This window comes from Salarias fasciatus, chromosome 12 (genome assembly GCF_902148845.1).
Source record: "Salarias fasciatus chromosome 12, fSalaFa1.1, whole genome shotgun sequence".
Lineage (NCBI taxonomy): Eukaryota > Metazoa > Chordata > Actinopteri > Blenniiformes > Blenniidae > Salarias > Salarias fasciatus.
In genome coordinates this window covers 4,269,236-4,293,346 of record NC_043756.1, presented here as the reverse complement: position 1 = coordinate 4,293,346, position 24,111 = coordinate 4,269,236, and the positions used below count along the sequence as shown (strand labels likewise).

The following is a 24,111-nucleotide window of genomic DNA, read 5'->3' as shown; positions in this document are numbered from 1 at the left end:
TGGATGCGTTTCATGTGGGTTTTGGTGAATTACAGATCAGAGTAGCCTCTCATTGCACTTTCAGGATTACTTCACATCGTCGGACTTTCAGTTTCTATTCTCAGCATGACAGTTGAAAGGATTCCTATTATTGGAGCGTTATTATTTCACAATCGTTGAAATGACAGTTGCATCGTTAAATAATGATAATTCCATGTCCGTATGTGAAAGAATAAACAAAGAGAAAACACACTGATGTGAAACGCCCACCAGGAGGGAGTCTCAGAGGAACTTCTTGGTAGTTTGGCATGAAAAGAGAGTAAAGATGTGTACAGTAAACACGCTTGCATATACAGTGTGTCCATATTGCATAAGAGCCCTTCGTTAACAATGCTCCGTCAGCAGGTTGGATGAATACTAATGCTGCTTGTTGTTTGTTCGCCCCTCAGATTTCCCCTGGTGGACTGAACAAACGAGCCGACGCCGACGGAGACATCCTCACGCTACTTGTGGTCTGACGGCGCTCACCGACATCAAAGGTACTTCCGCCCGTCCCTCTCCACCTCCAGCCTCCTTTAATCACTTTGTTCACTTCATCATTGCAGTAATTACATTCCCTGACAGTCTTTTTTTTCTTTTTTTTTTTTTTTACTCGCAAATCCAAGACTTCACTTTCTCTGTTATCTCACCTTAAGGGAGCTTCGCTTCACTTTGTCGCTGCGGTCCCCGGTATGATTTTTATTTCAATACGTTCCCATGACTTTTTTTCTTCTTCTTTTCTTTCTTATTCTTCAGGACATGTGCTCTCATTTCAATAATTCACACAGTTGAATCAGCCGAGGTAAATGTCTGGGAAAAAAAAAAGCAATTTTAGCTCTCTTCACAGATTTCAGAGAGGAAGGTTTTATTCCGGTCCGGTCTGAAGACAGAGTCCACTGTGTAATTGGATGCTTGAAGTGATCCACCTGTTGTTGGATACAACCTGAGACACTTTAATTGCAATTTAGATTTCTGCGAGGAACACGCTCACTTATCCATGCCCTAACTTAAACATCTTTCTTTAAGGGGAAGTTCACAGTGTATTAGAGCTGATTGAAATGCTGACTGATGTTCTTCTCTGTACTGTTTCTCAATCGTTCAGAACAGCCTCGTCGATGCTTCAATAATTCATCTGTTCGCTTTAAATCGCATTAGATTCTAAAGTGCTCGACTCAGATTCTGACACAGCTGGCTTAATGCTCGGAGTGAAGGTCTGCGTGAAGAATCCGATGCAGTGAATCGGCTCAAAAAAACATAGACAAACATTTGAGACAAAAACAAAAATTCTAAACATGTCATTTTCAGTGTTCTGTACAAGAAAGCTTTGGAGACACAACACACATTTCATTGAACTACTTATTGAATCATCTTTAGTACTTTATGCTTCCTCTTGTTTTCTTCTCAGCTGTCAAAATAGAAAATTGAATTAAATACTCAAATGTGTGAGATAATAGTTTTGCCATTCATTGTAGTTGTTGTTAATTATCCAGTTTTTAAGCCCACTTTTATTAAGAAACAGTGAAGTTTATGCAATCCTTGCTCATCTTTTATCGCTTTGATTCTATATTTGGTGCAAACTGGTGCAGAATGGTGTATGACAGATTTGTATGTGTAGAAGCATTAAACAACACCTCAGTCTTCTCTGAAGGGTGAAAGACTAACCAACAAAACATGCATTTCTCTGTATTTTTTACTGTGTTTATGCATTTATCATTGTCTTCAAGCCTGAAATCCTTGACATGGCAAAACTGTTGAAATTAAAAATCTTTAAAACACTGTATGGCTGTTCAACAGCAGCTGGGTTTATATTCATGCATTCATATGTGCCGTTATACAGTCTCCAGTGAACCTCAGATGGATGTTTTGAGGGACGCAGAGGGAGAACATGCAAACACTGAACAGAGCGGTCCTCAGGTGTCTCTGAGCAGAACGAATCGAAGCTGCCGTTATTTCCTCAAAGAGAACTGGACTCGTGGGTCACGGACTGGTAGAAACGGTTTGCTTGGCTGGGTTTTTCCTGAGGAGTCGGCCTGTTTGGAGTGGACTTTAATGGTCTCCAGCAGCAGTTCTGAAGAGTCACAAAACTTACAAAGCTCTCACGTCGGCGAGCAAAAACACTCAGCGCAGCCGATAAATATCTGTCATTATGATGAATCATTTAACGGTCCGTCACTCTCCGTAAGTGCTTTGACATATTGCTCAGTGTAGTGAACGAGGAAAAAAAAAAAATCTCTTAAGAGAGTGAAAGTAGAGGGTCTGAAGACAGTTTAAGGATGAGCTTTACTCCTGCGTTGCATAATTTGTCTTCTGACTGTATATTCAGAATATATTAACATAAACAGCAGAATGAGATGAAAGACTGCTTCTGCTACTGCTGCCCACACACACACACACACACACACACACACACACACACACACACACACACACACACACACACACGGTCGGAGGAGGAGCAGGTGTTTTGAGTACCCAATTGTGCATCTGAGCGCTGCCTCCTCTGTGGGTATCAGATGGGTTTTGGCAAGAAATTAATTTGCGCTGCCTCTGGTACGGGGCAAATTGACGTTCGGGGCAGCAGAGCGACCTCACAACCAGGGAAGGCCCTAATCAGGTGAATGTTTTGAACTCCATGTTGGGCACCAGTGGTCACACTCAATTACTCTCATTGTTTACTTCCCAACCTTCCCCCCATGCGCCCCTGATAGCCCCCCCCCCGGCCCAGCTCAGCTCCCTGAAGAGATGCCAGCTTCACAGTCCTCATCCTTCCTGGTAGCTGCAGATCCCATCTGTTTCTGGTTTGATACTCGAAGCATGACGGAAGTTAAATTAAAGCAATATTTGTTGTAACTTTTCAACACAGTATCCATAGAAAGAGCCATTAAATTAGCTGTTAGCTAATTACACGTGACTGTAATCCCAGACTGTGAAATCTGAAACATAAAGGTACATTTATGGATGGCTTTCTTTGCAGAGTGTTTTCTTGTTTGGCTCTTGCTATTATAGTGGAAGGCTGCAGAGCAGGGGGAGGTTAACATCGGGTCCTTGGGTCCATGGAGTTAAATGATAGGCACTTTTTGCAGATGCACTTGGCACTTTTCCACAATGGCTGCCTGAAATGGCATTCACAGATAACTGCTGGAATACGACATCGGCAGCCATAAATCCTGCTCTAAAGTCGTTTGAAGGCCCGGTCATGCCAGCTCAGTTTGACGATGCTTTTCACCCGAGTGAACCCAAGGAGCCAGAGAGACCAAAAGCTGGTCACCCCGGCCTGCCCTGGTCAAGACGTCAAGTCTTTTACAAAGGGAGATTTTAATTTTCATTATCAAAGTTTTTGAGCTAGAAAAAACAATTCAAAATGTCAATCAAAGATAAGCAACTCCTTTTAAAACATGTTACAATTCTACAATCTAACCAAAACATGTGAGTTACAAGTTGTACGCCCCCGCCCCCATGCAACATCGTCCGATGCCCTAAACTGTCGTGTCTTTTTGCTGACATCAGCTGAAACGCACGCCGGTTTACGGCAAGTTGCATAATGGGGGTGAGCTTTGTCATTGCAAGATTCCTTTGAGGGGAGTTCGAACTCGGTGCCAAAGATTTATTACCGGATTCTTCTGCAAGCCTTTGAAGCGAGCCGCCACCGCCGCCGCCGCCGCTCTCCTGCCTATCCACACTGAAAATTGAAGCAGCGTGGATGTATTTATTTCCGGGCTATTTTTAGTCCAGAGGGGTTTTTGTGCAGAAATGTGTTTATTGTTGAGGAGGAAAAAAAACTGTTCCCACCCCCCCAACAAGTGATGCTTCAGTTCCACACATGTAGCAGAGCCTGCTTTTTTTTTTCTTCTTTTAATTAAGGATCCATTCATCTTCCATACTGCGTTATCTAACTTGGGGTCATGAGAGGGCTGGAGCCAATCCCAGCTCACTATAGTGAGGGCAGGGGTCACTCACAGGGCAAACACACAAACAATCACACACGCACACACACTTCTATCGGCAAGTCTGAGGCACCAGTCATCGTCTCGTACAAGTTTCTGGAGAAAAGTCACTCGTGCACAGACAGAACAGGTAAACTTCACATGGAAAGTCAGTCCCCACATTTCTTTATGGTTCGTATTAAACATTTTATCTGTATTGCTGAATCAGTTTGCCCCGCCGCCCCACGCAAACGTGCAGTTGCATCCTCTGACGGCTCTCCTGCCCTTGGTCTTGTACTGTCTGATGTTTCCGCCACAGACGCGACAGTAACCAGGGCCTGTGTAATTGCAGAGAGGGTTAAACCTGCAGACCTTGACTGTGTTTTCATCCCCTCTGACCCAGGCCATTAGCAAACATCTGCTCAACCCGAGCTTTAAAAAAAAAAAAATAAAAAAAACCTGAGCTGTCATGGTGGCAGAGGGGAATTCTTCAGATGCCCCTCCCTGTGCATTCTGGGTTATTTTAAGCAGGGCCAGAAGTTGGTGTTTAATGATAAGCTGCTGGGCGTAGCTGACATGCCTGCCATGTTATTCCCTTTATGACTCAGGAAGCAATGGCTGCGTTGCCCTCGCGACCCTCCGGGGTGTGAATCATTAGGGTCTGTCGGCGGGTTTGTCCAATCAGCACGGCTTATGGAGCGCCACCGCTGTCACTTATCTCAAGTAGCAGATAGCTTTTGAAAATAGAACCAGGTTGCTATTTCGTTCAGAGGTGGTCATTACGTGAAGCACTATTTCCACTGATGATTCACTCTGAACTCACACCAGCCTAAAAGAGCAGCATTTCTCAAAAAGATGAATTCTTTTTTTTTTTTTGAAAAAAAAAAAAAAAGCATTTGAAAGATTAAATGTTCGAAAAAAAATACAAAAAAAGCTTTCTTTGAAAATAAAAAAAGAAAAAAATCAGGAGTATGGAGTTTACTTTGGGAACAGGCTCCTCGGCGTATCTTGCTTTGAGAGGAAAACTCAGACGAGACTACGGATAAATAAATGATCACCGTGCCGCTAACATCAAAGAGGGATTGTGCGCTTCAAAGGGAATAAGGGCCTCACTCTCACCAGGTCCTGTAAAGACTGAGCAGTTTTCACACACACACACACAGACATGTAGACACACACACACACACACGTGTGTGTGTTTCCGTAACGCGATCTGTTTGTGATTCCAGTGGCTCCATCAGCATTGATCACCCCCTGCTGAGCCAAAGCACCTCCTCATTCTCAGTTTCCGCAACACGAACAACAGCAAAATGCTTTGATGCAACTTAAAACCCAATTTAGTGCCATCTCTTGGTTTTGGAGCGGTTGCTTCTTGTTTACATTGCGTAAATGGGTGCATATATCTTCAATTTTATCTAAACTGCCCTGAGGAAAACAGGTTGACCCCTATTTTGTGCCTTTTTTTTTTTTTTTAGCTGACTGTTCGACAAAGCATGTTTTCACGCTCTCACTCTGCAGCGCAGTCCAAGGCCGGAACGTTGCGTTATAACCTCACACAAAGGGACACATTTCCCGTGATGTGTCAATGAAAAGCGTTGCTTGTAAAATGGATTAAAAATGAAAAGTTTTGTCACCGCTTCATGGCCTGACTTCACCTTTTGAGGACCTTGGACTTAAAATCCACACCGACACCCAGCTGAACTCTCTGCTCCACCTTTTGTGTGTGTGAAATATTCGACCATGTACAGGTACATTAAATGCTTACGTATTGACTAACGTACTCCATATAAGTTACAGAAGGTCTCTAAATATGTGTTTGCTGTCTTCTGAACTGTGTGAGCTGCGAGAGGCCAAAGTTTCTGGACGATGGCCAGGGCGACAGAGCAGTGATGTTCTGCTGTAAATGCATTCTAAGTGTAGCCGCGGCACTGTGAGTGCCATGTGCTTATAGGGCAACGCAGGGGAAGGTGATACAGCAGCGCAGAGACACAGCTGCTACACAACACCCCTGTGAGATTCTTCCCATTAGAGGAGGAATACATCACTTTGTACCATTAAATCAAACTTGAGAGACGAACTGGGCCGCGTTCTGTTGGATGCTCGCTGGACGCACTTCACCCAGATATACTGTGTCATGATTATTTCCAGCACGCACACTGAATTTGGACTGTTTCATTACAAGATCATTTCTAACCAAGTTTTATTCTTAGGAATGTTGAAGACTAGGCTGCCCTCACAATGCCTGTTCTGCTGCACAACCCCACAGTCACAGATGACCTCTGTCGAACTGCAGGAAAAACACAACACAGTCAACTGCATAGTTTTTATTCCAATGTATGGCATGTTTGTGTATGTTTTTTGTTGCGCATTACAGTGGAATTCCTTTGTCAGTCCTAGGATCTTGACCTCCATCTCGTGTTAGACGCTTTACTGTCTCACAATCTGAACTGTTTTTAAAATTAAGCTCCAGCTATGCTTCAACCTGACGGACATAAGCAGGATGCTTTCTCTGTATTATTGTTTCCCAGTTCTGAATACATTTATTTGAGGTGAACACTTTGAATTATACAACCGAACTATTTTCTTTACTTAATACTTAATTAGTAAAGACAAATGAAGTCCACTAATTGCCCATAGCATTACTGCACAATCCTGTCATTAAACACTATTAACAAGCAGTTTCGGTAGTTTTTGATGTTACTAAAGATACCAGATCAGCCTCATTATTTAATATTGTCACATCTCCACAGTGAACTTGTTTGTCACTTGGCTCATTGAGCCACACTTAAAATAGGCATGTGCTATGAAAATGTGTATTTTTTAAAAGATTTCAAATGGTTATGAATAACTCAACATGAATCCTCTGAATTAATTTTTAATGCAACCATGCCCTGTTTGTTACTTTTGGTTCTGCTTTAATCTCCTTAATTTTCTCTTTTGTCTTCCCCTCTTTTGAATTCCCCTCTCTCCCAGCCTCTCAGTTCTTCTTGCGGTTTCATCCTTCTGCTTCTGTTAGCGTTGGGGGATGTCTGTTTTCTAACACCTCTCAGCCTGCTTATCTCATAGGTCTGTATTGCCATGGATCGGTCTTTTCCAGCCCCATTTGTCTGTGTCGTCGACCCCCTTGATATCACGCCACCATCAGTTATGGATATCAGGGTGTGTGTGTGTGTGTGTGTGTGTGACAGTGACTGGCTCTGGCTTGCGAATGCAATCTGGAAATCCTGATTGTTTATGATCGACACGTGTGTGGGGGGCTGTGGGAGTCTTGCATGTGTTGGAGTTGTGCCTGCAAACAGTGCTTGTGTGTCAGGAGGCATTCTGGCTCCGTGCATGACGCTGAGTGACAGCGCTGCTCCTCCATGCTGGCTGTCGTCGTTCATCTGTGGCGCTCATTTGTTTCCATCTCTTCGATTGTCCAGAAACAAAACCTTTGTTTTTTTTTTGTAAGTCTGCACTGTGCTGCTTCATTCCCTTCCGTTGTCTTTTGGAATTTGTGGGTGAAGTTTACGTTTTGCTGCACTGATATTCTTGCAAAACTGTGATGAACTTCATCTGTGGTGCCGGGATGGCATTAATTACAAGAAAGACCTAAACGTCTGAAAGCAAATGCATAATTGGAACCCTGCAGTGTTTCTTCATTGGTCTATTTGCTGTGCTGGACTGGATGATCACACACTTCTCCATGTGCTCACCTCTTTTTTGGGGGGGAGGGCGTTGTGTCCCTCCAGGGCACTGGCTGAAGAAACCACAGTCAGAGTTAAACAGATCTGTCAGACACTGATCGACTCTCTCGCTGTGACAGCGCCCCCCTTCAGTTATCCAGTCAACCACAGTAATCATTCTATCGGAATGTGTCATGTTGGTTTCCGCTAATCAGACTCAGAGTCATTCAGTCCGACGCTTCACGCCAAATCACCAGCATCTCATCTCGGCTTGTGAAGAAGTCCTGTATTTGTCTTTGAACTTGAGGCATGTGTCGGCCTGTTGATGCCGCTCGTCCAGCCCGGCGGCGCAGGGCTGCTTTTATTGATCTGGTGCCCCCTCCTCCTCCTCCTCCTCCTCCTCCTCCTTCCCCCCTTCTCTCCCCTCCCTTCCTCACTCGGAAGATCTGTACGACCTTGACCGACAGTGGACATGGAGGACTATGACGTTCGCTCCGCTGCCAGCATCCTGGCCTCAGTGAAAGAGCAGGAGGCCCGTTTTGAGCAGCTGACCCGGGCCCTGGAGGAGGAGCGTCGCAACGTCACCCTGCAGCTCGAGCGCGCCAACCTGCCTCCCAACCCCCCCACCAGCCAACCACTGGCATGGCAGCAAGTGGTGATGCAGGTAAACGTTGCCAGCCTGCTGGCTCATCGCCCCCCGCCTCCCGCCATGTGCCCCTCCAGCCTCCAGCCCCGTCGTTCTCCAGTGACACCGGTCCCTCCTGCTCCCTTACCTTCCATCTGAGCAAACTCATCTCATCGCCATGTTTGCTCACGGTCATTGCTTTTCATCACTGGTGGAACTCGGTAATCTCTCTGTTCAATTTCTCTGTGATTTGGGACACTTGTTCCCATTGTCTGAACCCACTGTCCTGGATGTTGTGCAATAATCTGCTCCGTGGTGACTCATCTTTTAAAAGCCAACTGATGAGATTCAACCTCTCATTCCGCCTTGCTTCGCCCTCTCCGTCTACGCCGCTGCCTGCCATCCAATTCCATCTCCTTTCGCCCACTGGTCTTTCATATCGTCTGGTGGTGCTGTTGATTGGATGTGGCCTTTCGCCCGGCTCTGGCCAGCATCTGGGCCACATTAGAGCCCTGGCCAGGACTTCTATCTGTGCTGGCTGACTCTGCAGGAGCAGGACTGTAAGATGTATAAACGAGGCCGCTGTAATCCCTTAAAAATGTCAGCAGTCACAACAACCACACTGATTTGCATACTTCAGTCTGCTTGCTGCTGAGAGAGCCTTCTCTGTTAATAACTACCATGGTCAGGGAAAACAAATTCTTATTATTTTTGTTATTTTCAATCTTTGAAGGTTTGAGTAATGCGTGTTTTTCTATTGTGCTGGTCCTCTAATGGCACCCCTATCTTGTCTTGTTTTCACTTTTGGGATCACATCTTTGAAGAAACTCTTTCAGACTGTGCACACATTTTTTTGGTTAACTTGTATTCGAAAGCAAAATTCGGAGATTTATCACCTGCGGTGCTGGAATACACTGCCTTTAATCATGATAAAGAAGGCAGTCTTTTGTGAAAATGGCGGACGTGAAGTTTCTCTGCCTCCGTTTGCATTAGCTTGCAGTCACGTTTCGCAAACAGCCAGTGCCAGTGTTCATTTTCAAAGGGCTGGCTGTCAATTTGGCCTCATGAAGCAATAATGAAGAGGATGCAGGAAATGTAAAGCAGGGTGAAATAAACCTGTCAGCCCGTCACCCACTACAAAGGTAATCTACTGCCTTGGGATGTTTGTGTGTAGGAGCGTAATGCCCTCCTCTCCTTGATTTCTCCTGATTTACTGGACGATGTCTAACATGACAGGCCGTGAATTAACATCCAGATATTCTCCTGCCTCGGTTGTTTTGTAAAGTGGGGGGGTCAATTTGTTGTAATGGGTTACCAGTCGTAGCCACGTCTGTCTTCACGTCAATTTAAAATGTCATTTACGCACTTCGAATTGGACTGTCTGCTTTATTACAAACACCTAAATACCAAATCAGTTTGGATGTGAGCGTTGGAGGACGGGAGGAAGAGTTGATCGCCACGCGAGTCGCTGCCAGCGCCTTTCCCTCTGTCTCATCACACAATATGGACGCCTGTGTGTGTGTCATGAGATCCACTTCCAGGTCATTCTCATCTCCAGACTGCCTTCCCCTCACACACTCACGTGAGATCCTCAGGCTGTGTGATGGATTAAAATGGAGCATGGATCAGTAACAGAATGTTCAGATTCGCAGCCTCAGGGCCGGACTCAGTGAGGCCTGCCATTATTTCAGACTGAGGTCACGAAGGAAAAAAACGTGGAGCATGCTTGATTAATGAAATGAGATCCAAGCAGACACCTAATGAGTGTGATAAGCTCCCGATCTCGAACGCAGGCCTCTTCAGGACTCTCACCTTGAAGCAGACTGCGTCTGAACATCAGTGGGCAGCGAGCTCTTTTTCCTGTCTCCATCGTTATTGTGGATATTTTCTCGCAGAGGGCTCAGTAAACATGAGGCAAATTATCATCTGCTCACAGAAATGACTCGGGTAATTTTCAGCGTATCAGAGGAGCACTTTATGATTTCAGACTTCAAACAGTGCAGTGGGATATTCTGCCGATGATTATTTCCTCAAGCACCTAAATCTAGTTTGTAGGCAGGCCTGTTTGAAAACCCAAAGACTTAGAGGAGTCAGGATGATGGTCCGACATCCAACCATCCATCTTCTGTCGCTCTATTCAGCTCCGGGCTGCGGTTTGGGTGAAGCCAGGGTGCAACTTAGGTCGGTCTCAGGTCAAGTTACAGTGACCTGTTGACCTCACATGCAGGGTTTTGGACAGTGGAAGGAAACTAGGAAAACATTCCACACATGGGGAAGCATTCAAACTTCACAAAGAAAGACTGGAATCAGACTCACGTTTAGCTCATGATCTGACATTGATATGTGAAACAAAGGAGGCGCATCCTCTTCAAATGCACAGTCGATGAGTTGATGTTCTGAAAACTTTGGATTACTTTTATTTATTGCCACGAGGTGAGATGTTATTCAGAGTGAGGAAACATGCACACTGACCCAAAGTTCATTACTTTGGAAATCAGCCTTGGCGGCACTAATGTTGGCATGCTAACACGCTACACATTGCTTGAATAGAGTTTATTCTCATTGTAACACTAGAATTAGAAACATTGTTAGCAAGACTATAGACCGCTGACTTTATAGACCCTTTATATTTTCTATTTTAAAAGGAAATGTCAGACTAAACTTATTCAAGAATTCATTGTCATTTTCGTGGCTTAAGATGTGTCCTCTCACTGTTATGTATGATTTATTCATTTCCTACAGAGCATTTAGACGGAATAATAGTCCCAGCGGCCTGCTTTGTAGGAAGTGCGCGCCACTGAATGGAACTGGAGAATATTCTGGTTCAGCTTGTCATCATTTTTCTTTCTTTTTTTTTTTTCAGCACTGCATGGAATTAACCAAAATGGATTATAAAAAGGTAGATCATCACAAGATGCTTTAACCATTGTATTTTAACAGTAAGTGAGGGAGAGAAACAGCACTGCCCTGTGTCCTAATTGAATTTTAATCCCCGTTCGCCTCAGTGTGACACTTTATGAGGAAGAGAATTGAAGTGTTTAATCCATCCTGTGGTGAAAAAATAATAAAAAATAAAACAACTGAACAATACAGTGGGACACTCCATTCACATGTCTGATGATATTATCAGTGGAGACTCAGTGACACGGAGCAAAATGTGATCCCTCACATGCTAAGACCACACTTGCTTTATTCGGCGCCATGTTTGCCTGTGGTAATTGATTTTGGCCTGAAGGGGCGTTTTGGCCGCGGCTCTGAAAGGTCAAGTGGTGCGCGGCGACAGTCCTCCGATGTTTGTCTGGAGATGAGGGAGGAGGCGACCTCATTTCAGCGAGTATCGCTCTGGCACAAGCGTAGATCCCGTCCTGAGGTGCCTACAGTACCCGGCTTCATTTAAAAGAAAACCCGCTGTAATTTTTTTTGCACCGTGTGGATATCATAAAATGCTGGTGTTTGGTATTCAGATGTTATATTCAGTGGGCTTCTCGCGTTGCAGAGGCATATCATCCCTTTGTGCAAATGTTGTGGGAAGTTTTCAAAGGCTTGTGAGCTTTAGAGAGAGGGAACAGTGCAGCCTTTGATCTGCGCTGCTGTCTGAGCTGAAGATGTACAGACCCTGGCCCTGCGACGGCACCGCGGCTCTCAACCAACAATCACTCCAGCCTCCCTCCACCCACTTTCATCCCCGCAGCCCCCCAGCCCTGTCGAGCCACAATGGATACAAAGGGCTGAGGGTGCTATAGCGACAGAAGATCTATCCTCGCGCTGGCAGGGCCCGGGAGCCCCTGTACCCTCGTAAATCACCTGCCTAACAATGAGGCTCGGTGTGCCCCCTCCCCTCCTCTGTCTTCTTCCCTCGCCGTGCCATCAAGAAACCTTCTTGCCTCCCATAAACAGCCTAATTACCTTGGTGTGAAAGTGCCTCCTTTGTTTATTTTTGTATACCGCACTGTTCCTGTATCCCTCCTACAACACTTTCCTCTCATTACGGGGCAGCCTGCAGAAAAGTCACATTGAAATTCTAACGAGGCCGCCGCTCGTCTCCCCTCGTTTCATATGGAACGCCTGATCATGCTTCACCAGAGTTTAAAGGTAATCTCATCTTCTGGATATGACAGGCGTGAGCTGCAAATGTTATCCTTTCTGTTTTGAATGACATTTTAAGACAGTTGTGAGAGAGACAAAGGTTAATTCATCTGCAGTCTCTCTGCTCGTGGCGCCGTTCCTCCTTACAGCTCTTTAAAGTAGGAAGCACTCACTCTCAAGCTGTGTTCGGTTTCTCAGATGCTTAGCAGCATGACTCCAGAGGGGGGAAAATCTCCAAGCATAACCTGCACAGCAACTAAAATAGTATTTGATAAATGAATCGTCATGAAACCTGACTTGTTTGATGCCGACTGACCTGATCTGATGGTGATTTAGTTTACTAGCAGTGCTTTATATTGTTTGTCCCAGACACCGGAGTTGCTCAACCTTTGTGGGCACCAGTGTCTTTAGTGGCTCTGGGTGAAGCCGCCTGCTGCCACCTGTGAACCTGTGTCAGAAGTTTGAGGAGGAGAGAGTCTGTCTCATCGTGATGCATAACCCCAAGATAAAATTCAGAGTGCGTGTGCCATTAGTGCTCAAGATAATCTTTTATTCACCCCCGCTTCCACATTAGGAGTCAGGTTTGCAGGACTGGCCCATGAATCACGATGCTAACTGCTCAAGGAGGCCGGGTCAGCTCTTTTTGTGTCTCGTCTCGATACAGGAGCTGACATGGAAGGACAGGGATTTTCACTCAAGGTTGGAGGTCGAGCATATTCCTCCTGTTAAGACTATCGGGGAGAGAGAGGCTTGGGGAGGGGGAAATGGAAAAAGCCTTTTGTACTGTGCGCTATTTATATTCCTCTGGGCCGGCTCAAACCGTCATCCTTCAAATCAGCCCCAGCGTTGGTGGACTTAATGCCCGTCCTGGTGCTCCTCCCTGCCATTTGATCACAATCCATTAAACCATTATGCTCCCTAAAAGCACTGAGAGGGGTATCTGAAAACCTGCTCCCATTTCCTTTACCACACGTCTTCACTTTGTGCCACATAGGTGAGCCAACTAAATATATCTGAAGGACACAGCCGAGTCCAAAAGTTCCGGGCGGCGTGTGAGTGTCTACTTATGCACTTGAAGATGTCTAAAGACGGGCTGGCCGGGGCTCGGCCCTCGCATTCAGAGAGTAAACTGTGGCCCATGTGTTTGAAATACAGCTCTTCCCCTTCGCAGGACCCTGGTGCCATGTGTGGAATGTGACCTTCCCCTTCGCAGTGTCCAGCAGAATAACCAAACAAGGCTGCGACATTGACCTCCTCCACCTGACAACAACAAAATTGAAAACAGCCACAGGACTTTATAGTCGGGCTGTTGGTTCTCTTCAAAGTCCTGATTTAATTATCCCCATGAGTTTACCATACCGATGCGACATTTTTACGACATGAGTTACAAGCATGTAAATGCTGCTCCAACGAGGAACAGAAGTAACGCAGAGTCTTGTTTTGGGAGGTGTGCGGGAGTAAATCCACTCTTTATTGGTCGGAGCAGCCCTCAATGCAAACGGATGGCTTAATGGGCCGGGGACTCGGAGTATCACCCTGCATTCTTTAATAAACGCTGTGAATATTCAGGTTCACTGCCAGAGCAACTGATTTCAGCGAGGCCCCCCGTGGTGTAAACTGCAAACCTGCGCCTCTCGAACTATTTCTACTTTTCAGATCCATACAATTGTACAAACTGCCCCCAGGAGCCAATATTAATTAAACATACAAACGTTGGAATGCCGCAGTTTCCTTGAAAAGCTGTAGAGAGTGGCTTAATCCCTGCATTTAAAAACACAGCCGAAGCAGACAGATCAGCTAATGAAAAAAAACACCCGCAAGACCCAGCGACTAAATAGCAGATGAATCCGCTCAGAAGAGGCAAACTTTAACTCTCGGCTGGGTAATTTACCTTGTGTCTGACTGAAATCTCGGCTCCATTTAACGCTAACTGGCACAATCCTCTTGGTATTTTTCTCCTCCCTGCAAAATCATCACTTTTCCACCTGAGTTGTGTGCATCGGAGTCGTCGTCGGCGTGAGGATTCCTCTCAAACGGCGTGCAGAAACCGTTTCGTATAACATCAGATAATAGAATAGCGTCGCAGCTGCCTGTCGCTGCGGTGCACTGAGTGAAGCCAAGGCTCTGCACACATCTGGACGGACCGTGAAACGACTGGACATCGCGGGGATTTGCAGAGCTCCGCTGTCTTCTGTCACAGGTTTACACTCACACGCCTGATCTGAAGCCTATACTTAGTTCTGGAGTCGGACCGGAGGAACCTCTTTATGCGCCACATGCAGGAATGTCAGCTCTCACACCACACGTCCTTTCTCACGCGAAGCTGCACCTCGTGGCTGGAACTTCCACAGTTTCACATTAAATGATGACGTTTTGACTCCTATTAGAGATCCTGAGGCAAACCAACGCTTTATTACAGGTATTCGCACTCACTCCGATCACATCGTTTTGCACTGTAGCTTTTTATTTGTCCTTGTTGCTTTTTACTTTAAACACTCCAGCAGAGTGTTTATAGAAATTTGACTCTTAAGACTTATTTAATGTGATTTCTCATGAAATCTACACGAAAGAAATGGGCAAGCACTACTCTGTCGGCTCAAACAAACTTTCAATGAATTTCTCCTCGTTGATTTATTTTTTTGGGCGTGCTGATGTTTCCATCTTGAATGATAAATCTGCATTCACACTGAGTTGTGGATGAAACGTTTGTCTCAACACTTGCTTTTTATTTTAAACCACCTGTTAAAGAGCATCACGTCATTATTCCTAAACCATCTCAGCTTCCCTGTCGGCAACATGTAAGCGCTCCAACTCTAATATCCCATATCCGCAGCCGCTGCGATGCCTTCGCCACTCTAAATATACATTAGCTTTCCTTATCAAGAGCTGTCGCCATCTTTATTTTGTCTCAGCTGTTTTGTTGCTGCTGCTGCTGCTTGTTGTCATTAGTTCATAAATCTGTTTATTTCAGGAACAGGCGCTGTGACAAATTCTGCTCGACTGCCGACAAAGCGCATCCCCTTCACAGGAACGCGTGCAGCGGAATACTTATCGAGTTACTCAGAGACACACAGAAAAGCGTGTACAGCAACAGTTGCCTTTCAACTAAATTCATCGTGGTTCAATGCGTGGCTCCGTCATGAGAGGGATCAGGAATAATGTGTCACAGTGTAGGTTTCAAAGGTAATGCACGAGTTACTTTCCCAAGTATCTGGTAATGTTTGTGTTGAATTTGCTTTGATCAAGTATTGATTTTCAGTCGCACAGGTTGAGGCTGCTGATAAATGCACTTTATTTATATAGTAGTGCATTTGGTTTGTACTGCTAGTCCCGTTCATTCACACACCAGTGGTGACGGCTCCAACTCAAGGTGATCGTATTCCTCTAAGAGCAGCTTTAGTTAGGCTCCGTTTACATTAGGGATGTCCCGATCAGATTTTTTTGCCACCGAGTCCGAGTCCGAGTCCTATCATTTTGAGTATCTGCCGATTCCGAGTCCCGATCCGATTCTTTTCTAATACAGTAAAATATGTACATTATCTATAAAAAAAACTAAAACACTTGTGAAAAGTTCTCCTTTTTTATTTTCTTAATGTCAATTCAAAACAACACTTAGAACAGTGCATTTCTGTGACTAAAAATAACAATCAGAAAATAAATAAATTTTCTCTGTAATTACATGTTTCTGTAGCACGGAAACCTGGGAACGCATTACCGCTGAAGCATGCTTCAGTGTGCAGCAGTGGCCAGAAACGTTCAAGACAAAGTTAGGAGGCAGTGGAGCAACACGATCTGGACCTGGAAACAGGATCAGTTATGCATATGCGCGAGTTTGATGCAGTTCATTGCCCAAGAAACAGCTGATTAGCGCAAAGAAGAAGAAGAAGACAAGACACAGCGTCAATGGTAGAACTGTGCAACAGCGCTTCCAGGTTTAATGATAGAATTGCGCAACAACGCCACTAAATGTGTGCCGGCTTCAATGAAAAAGGAATTGAAGAAAAAATAAACATATGTATCCAACCGAGTCGAAATCGGGAGGAAACTTCCAATCCCGAGCGAGTCCGTAATCATGTGATCGGGTCTGATTTCCGATCATGTGATCGGATCGGGACATCCCTAATTTACATGAAAATGTTTTGAAGTGAAAACTGTTCGGGGGTCTGTTTACACGACAACAGAGTCGCTGAAAATACAACATTTTGAAAACCACTCCCAGGGTGGAACTTTTCAAAAACGTTTTGACACTGTCTCCGTGTAAACGGGGAAAACACAACTTTTCTGAACCACTGCGACTGTGCATGCGCACCACGGCCATCGTCAGTAGCTCCTCTGCACATGTGTGAGTAGATGGACAAAAACCAGGCCTGCATCCAGAGTGTCCTGACTCCCCGTCCAGAGTCTCCTGATTTGGTAGTTTTATAGGACAGAGTCACTAGTCACAACACTCCAACATGGTCGTCTGTCAATACGAATGTCCGTGTTCTCCTGTTGTTCATGTTTATAGTGATAGTGTGATTTTTTTTTTACAAAAACAGACAGCCTCAACTAATAGCTTTGTATTTGTTTCGGCATGAGGAAAATTTGAAGTAGTTTGTGTAATGTCCAGTCCTCTTTTTTCACAGATCCTATTCTATGCTAAACTAACCTCGTGTTCTAGACGGCTTCATCTCATCTTCATCTTATCTGCTGTTTCACAATGAGCAGAATTATGTTGTCTGATGCACCACTGGAAATATCTCTATCACTGTGGATAATGGGACAACATATAAACATACGAACACAACCTGTTGTTTATGAAAAGAATCATATATTAATAAATCAAATAACTTTGAAAAGTGACCCCTGTGTGAAAAGATGCGACGGTAGAGGAGTCTGCTGTGAGTCGTGGCTCTGATAGACTGCTTACCTGTCCAGGTTGTATCTGAATCCAGCCCTCTCGAGACCCTCCAGCTGCAGCAGACGGATGGATTCTGGCAGAAAACGGTCAAAAGGACACTGAGCGCGGATTCCCCTGTATCATGTGTAGAGACTCCTTTGAGCAGCCATTATAACGGCTCCCAAACATACACACAAGGCGTTTTCAAACCGCATGAAGACGACGGCGGGGGGGGGATGTTTTTAGGTGTAAAAGTTGATTAGCGGCATCCTAACCTCCCACTGGTTTAGATTCTGATGTTTGTGCCTCATTCTGTGTCCCAATTACGCACGGCAAGATAGAAACAAGGAAAAAGCCTAATCCTGTTATAGTTGTATTGCACATCTTTCCGTGCAATTACACTATTGCAACAAAAAAAGCAAAGAAGCAAACAGAAAATAGAACCTTTTGATCTGAAGTGATGTCATTTAAGCAGAGCTTTATTTCCCCAAATGAAGGGAAAATTGCCTTTTTGCAAGACAAAAGCCCCCAATAGATTGGACTCTAATCCTCTGCATCGCTGACTCGCCATTTTTCAAGGGGGAAATAAAACATGGTAGTAAAAGTCATTAGATAAGGATTTTTTTGCAAGCCGTGCCATTGTCAGAGTAAACAGCCGCCTGCCTGTGGCAGAGCAGACTCTCACGCATACGCTTCCCTTCGTCGTCACGACCCAGACACGGCACAGCGATCGCAACGAGGAACGCAGGGCAGCCCAGGCAGGATTATTTTTAATAATCACTTAAAAAAAGAAGAAGAAGAAGAAGAAGAAAAGAGAACCTGCTTTGTACGGAGTCGAATATTTAGTTGAACTCACTCACCTCTCCAGTAAATTTTTGAAGGTCAAGTACTGTTTTCCATGAAAAGTATCCTTGGCTGCATACAAAAGAACTCAAAATTAAATATCATTAAAATCTCCTTTGAAACCGAAGACTGTGAAAACACAATTTTTTCCTAATGAAGCATGACATATACCCCCCCCCCCCCCCCCCCCTTCACCCCCACCCCCAGCCTCTCTACTGTATCTGGTTCTCCTCCTCCACTGTTCCCCGTGTTCCTTCCACGCCTGCCATCGTGAATAGACGCGAAAAGCGTGATTTTTACAGATGCAGCGTCGTCGGAGGCGTCTGGCTGTCAAAGCGCGCCTTGCTCGCTGTACATTAACCTTTCTACCATCTGTTTCGCGCCGTGCGTCCTGACAGACTGAAGCTGACTCCAGGAGCTTTGATTACAACTCGTGGATTATTCATACACCTTGTACATTTATTCTACAAGGCCTGAGTGTGGGCTGGCCGGGCCCGGGAGAATATGGCCTTTGTCTGACAGTAGCAGAAATTCCCTGAGACGCCGCACTCCGACACTGAACACATCCCAGGATTTTTTTTTTATTTAAGTAGAAAAAAGTCAAGATGAGTATTAATCATTGCAGATCTGACACATTTAGCACATATCCCCAAACAGAAATCTCAACACTGACTCCCCAATTTTATTAAATTTTGTGCAAATTCAAAGATAACTTCTTCTATACTCAATGAAAGTCAGCAATGTATTTGTTAGAGCTTTAATCTATTTACTAGAAGTTACTAGATGTAATCCTGCAGTCATCACTGTGAGAAATAATCCTCACACAGCAGCAGACGTGGAGAAAAACTCTCCTTTTTCTCCAATGGCTATAAAAACATCACTTATGCTTCGCATTTAAATGTTAAGGGGAAACAATTTCATACTTCTCGACGTCGCTGAACAGTCTCTCTTCTCACAGCATGAAGACCATGCTTGCAGGAGTTACAGTGAACACTCAGGTGCAAGAAAGATTCAGCAGTTCAGACGACGATTCTTGGGTTTGGACCTGATCCCAGCTGACAGTGAGAACGAGGCAACGGCCCACAAACACTTTCAGAAACACCAATTGACAAACGTGTTTTAGGATTGTAGGAGAAAACTCTGCAGACGGAGGAGAAAATGAATTAAATCAATGAAACCGCACACACACACACACACACACACACACACACACACACACACACGCACAGAGAAAAATATTCCTAAGATGGTATGTTTCAGGTATTTTAAGCGAATCAGGATCTGAGGACACATCATCGGGTCTTCGTGGGCCTCAGTGACGCTCCGCTGTGAAAAGACGGATCATCCTGTTTGAGTTTAGCTGGTATGTAAATCTGGCGAAATTCCCCAAAAACAATAAACACAACATTAAGAAATAAACGGAGCTCAGGCGCAGCACACATGTAGAGATTTATAGAGTATGCAGTAAAGGCTTCTTCTTCTTCTTCTTCTTCTTTTTTTTTTGTATCCTCATCTGTTCCCGTGAGCGTTGCACTTAATGGATTTTTAAACAGGGTTATGAAACTCACTCAGGGCTTTAAATGGCTTAAATGGAATGTGATATTGCAAATCACATAAGAGGGAGGAATGATGTTACGAGACTTGTTTTTTGAAAGCACTTTTTAAAGGTAACGCCGGCCTGGACGAATTCTTAATGGTTTTGTTGAAAGTAAATAGATCTAAATGTAATGGCGCATGGTGGGCCAGGTCTTTCATTAAGAACAAATGGAGCAGTAACTTTCTGGGACATGAAATAGCGCTGCCAAGCCGGTGGAATGTAAAACCTCAGCCATTTCCCCCTCCGCTCCCGATTTCTCCTCCTTTCTTCTTTTCGTCCAGTCATCCTTTTTTCTCCCCCCCCTTCCCCCCGTTTTATTTCTTTCTCCTGTCTTCTCCTCTCCAAGTTGTCTTTCGTTAAGCTTTTTTTTTTCTTCCTTTTTTCACGTTATTAGATTAACATTCCTGCTCAGCCTCGGTCACAGTCATAGATATTTGAATGTGAATTCTTTCACGTACGTCCCACCCCTCCCTTACATCAAGTGCAGTGAGAGGAGAAGCACAAAGAGCTGGAGAAAAGGAGCTGTGTGTGTGAGAGAGGGAGAGAGAGAGAGTCGGGTGTGTGTGTGTGTGTGTGAGAGAGAGAGAGAGTCGGGTGTAAAAATTTGCAGAGCATGGGCTGCCTTCGCCTCAATAGCAGCAACTTTTTTGTTTTGTGTGTGGGAGCCCCTCTCCCTCCTCCTCCTCCTCCTCCTCCTCCTCCTATTTTTCCTCCTCTCCCTCGCTCTGTGCCAGCCAGGGGGAGGGGTCGGCGGCTTGACGGACAGACGCAGCTGGAGAGCTCGGAGGAGGCTGCTCCCACCCCACCAAGATGCCAGAGCCGGAGACATGGACCCGATGAGAGGAGAGAGGACTGAGCTGCTGCGTTTCCAGCTCCGTCTGGGAAACCTCCTCTATTAACACACCTCCTCCCTCCACCCCCCCGTTCCCTCAGCCCTGGAGGGTTTTGTTCTCTTGCTCTGCCTAACTTTTGTGTGTGTGTGTGTGTGTGTGTGTGTGTGTGTGTGTGTGTGTGTGCAGACATGCAGAGCTTGGCTCAGTTTAGTTCCCTTTCTTTGGCTCCAGCTTCCGTTGCACCGGCAGGAATCTGCCTCTGCCCTCTTGTTGCTCACCATTTCATGCATAAATGCAGCATCTCTGCAAAGGAGAAGATTCTTTTTTCTTTTTTTTTCTTCTGTATTTTTGCTCTGTCAAACCATCCTCAGACAGAAATATACTGGATGTGAGGTTCTTTCAAAATAAAAGCATGATTCATTTGAATAACTGCAGAAAAAAATATCTTTTTATGGAGTTTATGCAGAGGGGAATTATAAATTGTTTGCAGTTATGAATGACAAAAAAAGACAAAAGACAAAGGAATAAATAAATTTAATAAATTACCAATCAATCAATGTAATGTAGTGATTTCATTCCTGTATCGTCATTTGTTATTTCACCTTAACTGTATTTGTTAATTTTTTAAACACATGTATTTGTTTGAAAAAAAAACAAGGTAGACAACCACACACACACACATTCATGCCCAGAGACATTTCAGGGTCACCGCTTAACCTCACATGCATGTTTCTGGACTGTGAGAGGAAACCGGAGTTCATGAAGGAAACACACACACACACACGGCGAGAACATGCAAACTCCATACTGACTACTGCGCCCCACACGCGGACTTATTTCAAAATCTATGTATGTATTTGAAGAAGAACAACAATGAAAAATTAAACCTTGATTTGTGGGTGAATTAATTTCAACACAGTAAAGCATGTTGATTGTTCAGTGAAGTGACGGTTTTGCTTCACAGGTTGTCTGTTGTATTCTGGGACTCAGCAGTAGAAATAAGTGCATGAATCCATGTAGAATGTCTAAATTGGCCCTTTTCTTTTAATTCATTTGTTTTTGTCATACTTTAGTTTATTTGGACTGTTAATTTTTCTCCAGTTTAGTATTTACTGGAACATGTGCAGCACATGATACTGTTGCGATTATTAAAAAAACCAACAACCTAGATTTAACTTATGTAGCATTTTTCCAATGCCTGTCAGTCTTTAAAGAACTTCACACTGTTAATCACACTCTCACACACACTCTCACATGCTCAGTGAAGGCAGCTGCCAAGGCGCTCCATCCATTCATTGGGAGCAGGTTGGGGTTCAGTGTCTTGCTCAAGGACACTTTGACATATGGACACAGGGAAATGAAGAATCTAACCTGTGATGACCCGCTCTACCAACTGAACCACCACAGCCATGTGAATGAATGAAATGCAAATAAATCAAAGCAAAGGAAGTTTCAAACTTGAAGTTTATTTGTACATCAGAAACATGTTTTCCTGCACGATGAAATTCTTGCTCTAACTCACCAATACAAATACAGTATAACGTACTAATCAGTGTCACAGTAGGGCTTTAAGTTCCCTTTGCGAAATTAGCACCCCATATTGTCTTGTCTTTCCAGGCCACGACCACATTCTACTCTTTTGGGATTTCTCTTAAAAAACACATGAATGCCAGAGGGGTGAGGGCTGCGTTCAAGTGTCGCTCGTTACACTTACTGCGTTTTACTCTTGTGCATTCAGGACGACTCACCAATGTCGTGGGCTGTGATTCTGTTTTCGTTTTCCTCCTGCAATCAACACTCAGCAAACTTCATGTTGTGTAGCAAGCTGTGAACCGAGAAAATTGTTAAAATCACATTTAGTAACCGGGTTTTTCTGTTTTTGCTTTATTTTAACTTTTTTTTAACCACTTTTCATCAAAGGATCTCCTTCTGAGATCAATACTAACATTTTTATTTTATTGCAAATCTAAAAATCACATTTACTCTTTTTGTTACATTTTTCGGCTTGAATTTATTTATTTTTTTAATTTTCATTGGTTCTTCACATTCCCAATGTTCAGTTTGTGCGCTCGTGCGGGGGATACGCGCGCCGGGTGGGGGGGAAGCGCGCGTCCGCCGGCTCGGGCGCGTGCGCAGTGGTTTTACTGTGAAGGGCTGGGTGTGTGCGTGCTGAGTGTGTGCGCGTCGACGGCTCGGAGCAGACGGAGGATGGCTGGATGCGTCTGAGCCGCTCTGCCTCTGCGCTCACAGAGGAGAACTGCGCGTGAATAAACAAGGGGAGCGCGAGGAGACCGGAGGAGGAGAACTTTTTGAGGAAATAGCCGCCGCGCGCTTATCTCCCCGGGAGTTTTTATTTTTATTTTTTTAAATTTTTTTTTTTTTTTTTTTGTTTTTCGGGCTCGCGTGCGGGGGGATTTTGGACCATGCCTGCTGAAGTGAAACAGGTTAGTGTCTCTCCTCTCATTCAGCTTCTCTCAACCTCCTCGTGCCGCCAAAACGACTCCCGCTTTTCTCCGGTTTTGTTTCTTTTCTCTCGCAGCATCACTCTCTGTGCCTCTCAGGTTGTTTTTCTCTCTCTCTCGCGGTTACCGTCGTGCGCGTGAAGGCTGTCAGATTTCCCGATGCCCTTCAAGATGTGTGCGCGTCGTGTGTGTGTGTATGTGTGTATGTTCATGCGCGTGCACTCTGTTGACATCAGATCCACTCAGGAGTGTGTACTTACACCACTTACTGTCCATTCTGTCTGTAAACAGTCCTGACCGTGAGATCCTCTGCTGTGTGTTGATTGCTGAAGCAGCGCAGTGACTTATGGGTCCTCTGACATGTTGATGGGCTCAGATGTGTCACTACCAGCCGGGAATGAATGCTGCGATCCGGCTGTGAAGTATTGAAAGTTTGTCCCTGGTCATCGCCTTTAAGGCTCTGAAATGAGCCCGAGCCGGGATTTATAGCCCGGCCGCTGGAGTGAGAGTCCCGGCATTAAACGCTTTTGTCTTTCGCTTGCACAGATACTGCAGGAATGTGCTTTTGTTAGCTCATGCAAGTGTGTTACCGTGTCTGTGTGGGCTGTGTGTGTGTGTGTGTGTGTGTGTGTGTGTACACCAGGGCATGATGTGCATACATTACTGGAAGAGCTCCCTGTGTTTCAAGCAGCCTACACCATCACAACACTCTTCCCCGCCAAGCCTGGCAGCGCTCGTATGCACAGAAATAAAAAGAGGAAGACAGACATCCAGAACGAGAGAAAGTGGAGAAATGAGGTCCACTTTCCATCAGTGCTGATTTTCTGCTCTGGGCTGTGAGGGGTGGAGCCGCCAAACCCCCCCCCCCACCCCCCCGCCTGTCACCTCTGTACGCTGGTCTGATCAGAATACGCTGACAGTCGCCCCCGTGGACGAGGGCCGCCTGATAACCAGCCGCCGACTGGCCTCGTGCCTTTGGTCTTTCCATCTCCCGGGTCGTGATAAGCTGACAGTCTCTGCTCAAGTGTGAGCCGATTGATCAAAAGCAGCACAGCAGTCGGATAAAATGAGTCAGGCGGAATGCATGTATCCCCCGAACAGGTCCGGGTCCGGGGCGGCGCTTCTCCGTGCCCGTGACCCCCGTACCACCGAGGATGGTCGGCATGCTTAAGGGCCAGGC

General features: G+C 45.1%; 1 protein-coding gene across 6 annotated transcripts in view; it reads left to right on the top strand.

Moving 5' to 3' along the window:
• Window positions 1-427: 427 nt before the first annotated feature.
• Window positions 428-24,111, top strand: part of arvcfb (ARVCF delta catenin family member b) — a 119,730-nt gene continuing 96,046 nt past the window's right edge. For 5 of the 6 annotated variants that reach the window (XM_030105051.1, XM_030105048.1, XM_030105050.1 and 2 more), the window contains exons 1-3: window positions 428-518; window positions 6,915-7,007; window positions 8,051-8,270. In XM_030105051.1, the coding sequence (XP_029960911.1) occupies window positions 8,079-8,270 (192 nt within the window). In that variant the 5' untranslated portion in view covers window positions 428-518; window positions 6,915-7,007; window positions 8,051-8,078. Of the gene's footprint in view, window positions 519-6,914; window positions 7,008-8,050; window positions 8,271-24,111 lie in introns of those variants that run through there. The other variant, XM_030105049.1, reaches the window with a different exon arrangement.